The sequence below is a fragment of the Danio rerio genome, chromosome 21 (assembly GCF_049306965.1).
Source record: "Danio rerio strain Tuebingen ecotype United States chromosome 21, GRCz12tu, whole genome shotgun sequence".
Classification (NCBI taxonomy): domain Eukaryota; kingdom Metazoa; phylum Chordata; class Actinopteri; order Cypriniformes; family Danionidae; genus Danio; species Danio rerio.
The window spans coordinates 185,001-195,893 of record NC_133196.1 but is presented as its reverse complement, the minus strand read 5'-3'; the positions used below and the strand labels follow the sequence as shown (position 1 = coordinate 195,893).

At 41.2% G+C, this 10,893-nt stretch overlaps 1 protein-coding gene across 1 annotated transcript in view; it reads left to right on the top strand.

Moving 5' to 3' along the window:
* Positions 1–396: 396 nt before the first annotated feature.
* The window catches only part of plgrkt (plasminogen receptor, C-terminal lysine transmembrane protein), a 15,300-nt gene continuing 4,803 nt past the window's right edge, over positions 397–10,893 (top strand). Inside the window, 2 exon segments of the mRNA NM_001033098.2 lie at positions 397–509; positions 3,507–3,588. Coding sequence (NP_001028270.1) covers positions 3,508–3,588 — 81 coding nt within the window. The 5' untranslated portion in view covers positions 397–509; position 3,507.

Sequence of the window (10,893 nt, the reverse complement as noted above, 5' to 3'; positions counted from 1 at the left end):
AACAAAAAAGATAAATAAGATACATTAAAACAAACAAAACTATAAAATATTTAAATTTATTATAAATGTATGATCACTGAATTGATAAAACATACATTTTAAATGAATGTTAATTAGTAAAATATTCTAGAGTCTTTTTTTTTTTTTTATAAATGTATGAAATCAGATATAAACATGTATATAAACATGTGCACGGAGTTAAAATATAACCTTCTGCTCCAGTTTATAATGAACAGCTGTTGTGATATGGAAACGGCTGAAAGGATCTCTGGGAATAAAATATAATCCTCGACGGAGTAACTAACCCGTTTAGCTAACTAGCTGTTTATCAGAACTTTTAGCAAGACCTGGTTTAATGACGTCTGCGCACATAATAGCCAATCAGCGCCGAGCGGCGTCAGTGACGTCAGCGCCGTCAGTGCGTCGTGGAGCTCGTGTGTGTGTGTGTGTGTCTGTGTATGAGTGTGTGTCCTTGGGCTTTATTAAACTACAGAATCATATTTATAAAGGTATGATTGACATTCAGCCGTCATTTAAGCTGTTTACTGTGTTTGCTGTAAAGCGGGTGCGCGGGAACTAGTTTAGCGTTTACTGACAGAGCTCGCGGGGTTTCCTTCATCCACACACACACGCACACACACACACACACACACACACACGCGGTTCTGCTGAACTTCAGTCTCGCGCTTCACTTTGTTTTGATTTCTGGGTTATTAATGTCGCGGTTATTGACTGATGTTTATGTTTACATGTTTCTGTTTGAGTGTTGAAGGGGCGAGACTGAAGCGCAGTTCATATATCTGAAAAGCACAATTTAAAAAAGTGAACATTCATATACATTTCTGCTGCTGAGGTATTATATCCAAATGTTTGTTTAAATAGTATACATACATACATATATATAAGCATTTGGATATATTACCTCAGCAGCAGAAATGTATATGAATAATTTGTTGAATAATATTGTAAAATTTGTTATGTGTTAAATCAGAAAGTACATTAAAATAATGTTGCGAGTACACCATACATCCAGCATTACACTCTGACTAATATTATCTTTATATTTTAAAGTAGTTTTCGAATCAGTCCTACTGTGCTTCATTACAGGAGCTTATTCCAGCCACTCAATAATCAAAGCATTATAATTAGCTTTTTTTAAAATTCTGTGACAGAAACAAGTCTGCAGTCATTTCATAAACTCAAACCATCATCATTCATTTGAGCAGATTATTAATAGCTGCAAGCAGCAATGGTGTCAAATTATTTAGATATAATTGATGAAATGTCATCCGGATTAGCTAAATAGATTATGAAAATCAGGTACTTGTAATTAAGCTATTTTTTTAAAATGATCATAAGCAGTTTGCGGATACCTTTTGTGGATTGCATGATATTATTGGCACACTGGCAGGAAGACGTTTGGTTCATTGATTCTGCTCATTTTAAATGATTATATTTGTTTATAATGAACTTGCCGCTTGTGTATGTTTATGATTCTACATGGTTTTCATCAGAGTGGTATTAATATGACATTATTTCTTCTGGTGTTTATTAGATGAAGTATTTGATGAAATTGCTGTGAAATTCAAGTTTCTCAGTATGGATTTTAGATTATTTTTTATTCTGAGTGTCTGTGAATGTGATGATTCTGAAATTCTGATGATGCTGATGATTTTCTTTCTGATATTTCAGTTTTTTTTGTGATTGTGATTATTTAGAAATGCAGATGATTCTGTGATGCTGATGATTCTGTTGCTGTGTCCCAATTCATATACATATACTACACCCTAAAAGTATGTACTCTTTTTTTTTTTTTTCTTTATTTTGTGAAGGAAATCTACACACTGTTGAGTGTGTAACAGAAGAAGAGTGTGCAAGCTTTGGCACACACACACACACACACACACACACACTACTGCCTCATTAACAGATCATTGTGTTGCTTAGTTCCATTCCCTGTCCATCATCTCCACACCTCACCCACGTCACCGTTATATTTATTTTCTAGCTTATTGGAGAAGCAGCAGCAGTATAATCTGCCATTCACGAGTCTTTGGCACAGAGAGATCTCCTCAGGTGTTTGTGTAACTCTGCATTTAGATGTCCAAACACATCTTTATCTGAGTTCGGTGTTGTTGTTGCAGGTGAAGTGTAACCCAGAACACATGATTTAATCGTGCTCCACTGGACTCGATATTCATGAACAGTCAGAATAACATCTTTACTGAAGCCTCTCTCTACTTGACAGTTGGTCTCACGTATCCACCATGTTTGTAGTTTATTTACATTTTTTACCTGAGATTGTAGTTCTTATCGAATTCATGTCCAACGTGCAATGCACTGTGGGTAATATCAGCGGTTAGAGTATGGACGCTTCTACACTGAGTTTTTTCCAGAAAGTATGGTTTTTACCATTCTCTTTACAACACACTGTGGTTTGGGACATGATAATTCTATTTTCCAATGCTGTTTAGGATGGTGGTATGTGGATTGGGACGCAGCATTTGTGATTTTGTTGTGATTAAATTGTTCATATGATTCTGTTTTATGTGATTAGGGTTTAGGGTTGTTTTCTCTGATGGTGATGATTTCAATGATTGTACTGATTCTGTGATTATAATGAATCTGTGTTCTGTGGTTGTGGTGATTGTACTAATTCTGTTATTATGATGATTGTTTTAATTCTATGATTGAGATCAATCTCTGATTGTGATGATTTTAATTATTGTGCTGATTCTATGATTGTGTTCATTATGGTTGTCAAGATTTTGATGATTGTGATGATTGTGTGGTTGTGATGATTCTATGATTTTGCTGATTCTGTGATTGTGTTAATTCTGTGATGGTCATGATTGTGCTGATTCTGTGATTGTGTGGTTGTCATGATTTTGCTGATTCTGTGATTGTGTTAATTCTGTGATGGTCATGATTGTGCTGATTCTGTGATTGTGTGGTTGTCATGATTTTGCTGATTCTGTGATTGTGTTAATTCTGTGATGGTCATGATTGTGGTAATTCTGTGATTGTGATGATTGTGTGGTTGTGATGATTCTATGATTTTGCTGATTCTGTGATTGTGATGATTGTGTGGTTGTGATGATTCTATGATTTTGCTGATTCTGTGATTGTGTGGTTGTCATGATTTTGCTGATTCTGTGATTGTGTTAATTCTGTGATGGTCATGATTGTGGTGATTCTGTGATTGTGATGATTGTGTGGTTGTCATGACTTTGATGATTCTGTGAACAGGATGATTTTTTGGTGGTCATAATTGTGATGATAATGTGATTGTGGTGATTATTTGATTGTGGTGATTCTGTGATGGTTGTGTGGTTGTCATGATTGTGGTTATTCAATATTTGTGATTCTGTGATTGTGGTGATTTTATGATTGTGGTGATTCTGTGATTGTGATTGTGGTGGTTCTGTGGTGGTCATGATTGTGTGATTATGGTGCTTGCCATGATTTTGATGATTGTGCTGATTCTGATTCTGTCTGTCCTTCAGGATGGGTTTCGTGCTGTCCAAAGGCATGGAGCAGAACTTCCAGAAGCAGCAGGAGTTTATGCTGCTGAACGCACGGCTGCAGGTACGACACACACACACACACACCAGCATTAATCACAGGACATCAATGCACGCACACACACACACACACACACACACACACACACATACACACACCCACACACCCACACACATACACCCACACACATACACACACACACACACACACACACACACACACACACACACACACACACACACACACATACACCCACACACCCACACACACACACACACACACATACACACACACACACACACACACACACACACACACACACACACACACACACACACACACACACACACACACACACACACACACACACACATACACATACACATACACACAGCATGAGCATTGTGGTGACTGTAGAGCGTGCTCCGTCTGTCACGCGTGCTCCTCTTCGTCTTATTTGCCGAGAGCCACGGCTTTATTGCGCTGGTTTTCTGCACACACACACACACACACACACACACACACACACACACACACACACACACACACACACACACACACACTCTCTCGCCCTGGCCTGAGCTGATGAATCTGAGCCCGTGAGGCAGGAGTCATCATCAGCGTGACGTTATGAAGAGAAAAACCTGCATCTGCTGACTGATTATGAGGAATAGAGGAAAACATGCTGGTGTTTGTCCCACCGGCCACAAATATCAGCTCATAACGCCACCACCAGCTGTGTGTGTGTGTGTGTGTGTGTGTCACAATTCACTTCAGACGCTCCTGTACACACCTGTGTTTTCCTGTTCTGAGCTACCTGTTCGTAAAGACTCATAGTTTGAGCGTAAACTCCAGAGAGAAGAGCTGCTCTGAAGAGTTCCTCACACACACACACACACACACATTACACACACACACATTACACAGACACACACAAACACACACACTTAAACACTTAAACACGGAGAACACACACACACACATTACACAGACACTCAAACATGGAGAGCACACACACACACATTACACAGACACTTAAACACAGAGAACACACACACACATTACACAGACACTTAAACACGGAGAACACACAGACACTTAAACACGGAGAATACACACACACACAATATACATGCAATCACACACTATATACAAACTCACACTATCAAACACACATACACTCACACACACACTCACAAACACGCAATTAACACGCATACACAATCTCACGCACACACACACACAAAAAGATGTTACATGCTCACACACTTTTACACAATACACACAATCACACACGCTATACACACTAGACACTCTCTCGCGCACACACACATACACACTACATACTCTTACACTATGCACACACAATCACACACACACACACACTATACACACTCTCACACTATATAGGAAATGATCTCACGAATATTGTACACATTATCAAACACACACACACACACACACACACACACACATACTCGCACACAACCTTGCACTCACACACTATGCACAAACCCAAGCACTACACACACTCTTACACATTATACACAAATATGCGCTATATACAAACTCACACACATTAAACACACATTATTTAACACACACACACACTCGCACACAAAATCACACGTTCTCTTACACACACACACACACACACACACACACACACACACACTCAGTAACTGCACACTTACACACTACATATACACATATTTTCACACATGAATACACACACACACACACACACACAGTATACACACAATCCCATGCACATACTTATTCACATTTACTTTCACACACACACACACACACACACACACACACACACACACACACACACACACACACACACACACACACACACACAGTATACACACAATCCCATGCACATACTTATTCACATTTACTTTCACACACACACACACACACACACACACACTGAAAGCCCTGGTATACTTCAAGGCAAGTTATTTCTGTGTGTGTGTGACCCTCAGGTGTGTGTCGGCGCTCATCAATACTCATTCTCACACACACAATCTCCTCAGCTCCTCCAGCGGTGTGTGTGTTCATCCGTCCACATATTGTAGAGTTTCATATTTACTACAGAATAACCAGAAGCCACACTGTGTGTGTGTGCGTGTGTGTTTGTGTGTGTGTGTGTGTGTGTGTGTGTGTGTGTGTGTGTGTGTGTGTGTGTGTGTGTGTGTGTGTGTGTGTGTGTACGCCTGTTTGATCACACTCGCTTCTGCATTATCAGACGTTCATCAAAGGTCAATATGAACAGATGCTGGAGCGAGTCATAAAGCTGCCACACACACACGCGCACACACACACACACACGCACACGTCACCAGTTTAATGAGCAACAGACACACAGCTCTGCAACTCTGATTATAAACGGATTTGTGCAGCGGTACAGCAGCGCTCGATGTCACGAGTGAGCCAGGGTTATTCAGCGTCCACATCTATAATCGAGTGCACTTAAATATCTTTAATTTACCTTACTGTGTTCATACCGCTTCTGTTTAACTCACTATAACATTAACACATAACCTCAGCTCATATTATAGCAACAAACCCGGCAGATCCTTTAAAATATGTTGAATTTAGAGTGTACATTAGAGTGTCAACATAGCCCTCATGAAGCACTGTAGTCGGAGAGTGCACTGATTTAAACACTATCTTTAAAGTAAAGGCAGAGATTTCAGATCATGTTTTTTAACAATCATTGTGCATCAACATAAATTAAGGATTTGTTTAAACCCATATTATTTATACTACAGGGTGGGCCATTTATATGGATGCACCTTAATAAAACGGGAATGGTTGGTGATTAGGGGTGTCAAAAATAATCGTTTTTCGGTGCACTGCGATGCAGACGCGGACAATTCAGTATTGGTTCAGTAATAATCATAACCGGTTATTGCTGACGTCATTTACCTCATATGCGCTCTGTCGCGAGGGAGGCGATCGCGAGTATTTACAGCGCTTTAACTACTTAAAACTCATAAACTGTGCACAATTTCACTGTGTGTGTCTTTTACTGACATATACAACAATAGCCCCTATTTCACTGAGATCCAGAAAATGAAAGTAGCCTACTCCTCTGTCTCTGTCTCTCTCTCTCTCTCTCTCTTTCTCACACACACAGTGGCCCATTTGACCTGCTGGCGTGGCTTTTCTTCTCTTCTCGACTGTTTTACAGCGTTACTGCCGCCTGCCGCTTATCAGCATCACTCAGCTGTGAAGAACGCAGCGCGCAAGAGCCAATCGCAACCGTTTTTGTTGAGGGTGTGACCAATCAAAGATCAGAAATTGAGCTGGATATTTATATTTGTTTATATTATTTGCTTAATGCTCGTTTTGTTTAAAGTTACAGTTTATATATCTGACTGTTTGTATTAAATGACAAAATTGTATTACAAATAGTATATAAATGTAAATATATTCATACATTTAATACAAGAAATGCTGCTGTGAAGAAAATATAAAACTGTGTATGGAAAGCATCGTCAATGCACCGTGATGCACCGAAATATCGAATTGAACCGAATCGATGGCATGATAATCGTAACCGAACCGTGAGACTAGTGTAGGTTCACACCTCTATTGGTGATATTAGCGTCCTGTTTGTGGCACATTAGTATATGTGAGGGGGCAAACTTTTTTTTTGCTATTTTGAAGTCGGCCATCTTGAATCCAACTTTTGTTTTTTCAATCCGAAGAGGGTCATGTGACACATCAAACTTATTGGAAATTTCACAAGAAAAGCAATGGTGTGCTTGATTTCAACTTAACTTTATTCTTTCATAAGTTATTTACAAGTTTCTGACCACTTCTAAAATGTGTTCAGTGTGCTGCCCATTGTGTTGGGTTGTCAGTGCAACCCTCTTCTCCCACTCTTCACACCCTGATATCAACACCACAGGAGAAATGCCAGCACAGGACTCCAGTATCTGTAGTTTCAGGTGCTGCACATCCTTTATAATCACACCCTAAACACTGTTTACCCCCCCCACCCCTAGGATTTAAGCAGGTATCAGGTTTAGTAGTGAGGAGTTGGGGTGGTGGAGGGACGCTGAAGTCAAGAGAAAATAGAGGTATGACGTGTTTGACTGTTTATAGGGGTTTGGTCTTGAGCTGATTGGATAATAGAATGATTGTGTGTGTGTGTGTGTGTGTGTGTGTGTGTGTGTGTGTGTGTGTGTGTGTGTGTGTGTGTGATGAATTAGACGGGGCTCCTCCTCAAATCTGTTTATAAGACATCACTAAGAACTCGTGGTGCGACTGAAGTAAGAACTATTTCATGCCTTGTCTTCACTGAGTGGTGCGGTACACTACGCTTCTGCGGGTCACCTTTATCAGGCGTGTGTCTCCACTGCTGAATGGAACACTTTCGGTAGGCGTGGTGGACTGAAAGCTGTAGTCAAGCTCATTCTCTCTTGACGTTCTCATATGAGAAGCACGTCCTACTAAACTAATGCTTTATTTACGTCAAGACTTCTGTGTAAATGTTCATTACTAACCTTTCGTTATTATCATCAGCTCAGGTTATTTCAGATACAGGCGAGCACAGGCAGATCTCTGGAGGAAGTGAAACCACTCATGCTAAGAGTCTGTTCCTCTTGGCTTAGAGGCTGTTTATTAAGACGCTCGGGTCGACCATGGCTCATGATTATATGTGTATATTAATACGCTGTAATGTCTCGGCTGTGTGTGTAAAACATGGAGCTTCCTTTGTGTTCATTCTCCTGCTTGTTCATGAGTGAGTGACGTATCTCTGTAAACCAAAGCTGGTGCCCTTCCGAAAGGGAATGCTAAAAGTGTTACGGTACGTTCGCTTTAGCTACCTTTTGACAGTGGAAACAGCCATAAAAGCGCACCCAACCCAACCGTAGGGTACGACTCAGTGGGAATGGGCCATATGTTACTAACTCAGGTGTAAGTAAGCCTGTAGTGCACAGGTGTCAAGTCCAGGAGAGCCGCAGCTCCGACCCTGCTTCAACACACTCGCCTGTAGGTTTCAAACACGCCTGGAGGACTCAATCAGAGTGATCGAGTGGGTTTAATCTGGGTTAAAGCTGAACTGTGCAGAGCTGCGGCTCTCTGGATTTGACACCTGTGCTCCAGTGTGACTCCAGAACGCTGCAGTTCCAGCAGCACATGCTGTTCGGTTCCCAGAGAAGGCAGGAGCTGCTCAGACATGCGTTTCTGCAATGCACTGGATAACTCTGTCTGTCAGATGCATTAAAAGTGTGTGTGTGTGTGTGTCCTCATTACTCCATCATCATCATCGTCCGTCACGTCCGTCCTCGTCTTTGTGTGTGTGTTTGACTGTCTCCGCTTCTCCTCTTTATTCTCCACTTCCGCTGCTTTCAAATGCGTCTCATGACATTTTAATGGTCAAATTGCAGGTTGCGTGCGTGAATGCGTGCGTGAGTGTGTGTGTGTGACAGCCGCTACAATAGCAGCGGTGGCGTGTCGTTCTCCGTTGTGTGTGTGTGTGTGTGTTGGGTCATTGAGCGCTCGGACGGATCAGATCTGTCACCTGCTCTGCTCTCGTGGCCTTTCAGGGAAATGTCAGTGATTTTCCCACCAGAGTTTTCACTTCATCACCTCTGACCCGTCAGCGCCTGCCGCTCCTGCTGGAGCTCATGAGGAGCGCACACACACACACACACACACACACACACACACACACACACACACTCTCGACATAATGCAGATCATTCAGGACACACACATGCAAGTATTGGTGGTTAATGAGGACTCTTGATCAGCGTAAAGTATTACTTGTACAGTGGAAAGCTCTATATGATGAGCCCACCCGCACAGCAGACCCGCGGCCGGCAGCGCCTCCATATCTAAAGCTCCATTAGGTGTGATTGCACTGCGTAAATACTGCTCTTACTCAGAGCTTTTCTATTGTTTCCAGTCCAAATACAGAAATCTTCTTAAATCAAGCAGCATTTTCTAGACAAGCACACACTATAGTCTAGTTTCAGAAATGAAGAGAGATTTTCATGAATACAAGCAGAATAATCTGACACTGGAGGAAGCAGGATGATCTCATGTCAAAAGAACCAAATGACATTACCTTTCCTCCCTCATTGTCATGTTATTGTGCTTGTTTTAAGCAGAAATTCGCTTCATCTTGACTCATTATTTCTGAAATCAACACTATACTTCATTCTTGTCTAGAAAACGCTTCTTGATCTAAGAGTTTGTAGATATTTGGGCTGGAAACACGGTGTTTTTGCAGTGTTTAAAGCATGTTGATCTGCACGGACATCAGCCGTGTCCTAGGGCTGCTCGATTTTGGGAAAAATCATAATCACGATTATTCCAAACGATTATTAGTTGAAGTCAAAATTATTAGCGCTCCTGAGATTTTTTTTTTAAATAAATATTTCCCAAATGATGTTTAACAGAGCAAGGAGTTTTAACAGTGTTTCCTCTAATATTTTTCTTCCTGAGAAAGGCTTATTTGTTTTGTTTTGGCTAGAATAGATGTGCTGTGATCTTCCGCTTCTGGTTCCTGGCCACAGTGTTCTGGATGAGCTGCAACTGTCTGACTGTGTGTTTGGGTTAAAGTACATGATAGAGTGAGTGATGGAGTACAACCAGGTCAAACCCACGACATTACTCAAAAACACTGTCCTTATAATCCAATAAAACCAGCACACACACACACACACACACACACACACTTCCTCATTCATGTGTTTATTAGTGCTGTTAGTGTGTTTGCAGTCATCATGTACACAGTGTGAGTCATGACACCCCCACTTTCGGTTCAGCTCTACCTCAGAATTTTTTCAAAAGATGCATCATAATGGGCGGAGCTCCGTGAGGCAGGAGTGGGCGTGGCCAGCAGGGGAGAAGGAGGGGAGTGAACAACTGTAGTCAGTCGACTCACAAAATGAGACACAAACCATGAGGAGACGCATGAGTTTATAGTTTACAGAGTTAAAATGCAAAGAAATAAACAGTAATTAATGCCCTGCTACATTTGTTATTCGTAATTTCATACACTGATAACTCATATGATTATAAAGATAATGGTGTTCATATAAACACTAAATGAGCACTTCTCCCTCAATCCCCGGGTCTGAATGCAGACTCAGTGCAGCAGGTCTCTTGCCCTGTCTATTGTAGCCATTAGCCCTGCTGCTCATGTGGAGGATTCAGGCGAACACAGCAGCACGGCGATGTGTCTAACTGTGAACAAACTCCTGATAAAAGACAACGTCCGCCATTCTCCAATTCATCACGGGGAAAAACAAGCAACAAAACCCCGTGGATCATGGAAACAAACACACACGAGCCTACATGAACAGCTGAATCCTGTGTGTGGTGGGTCCGTGT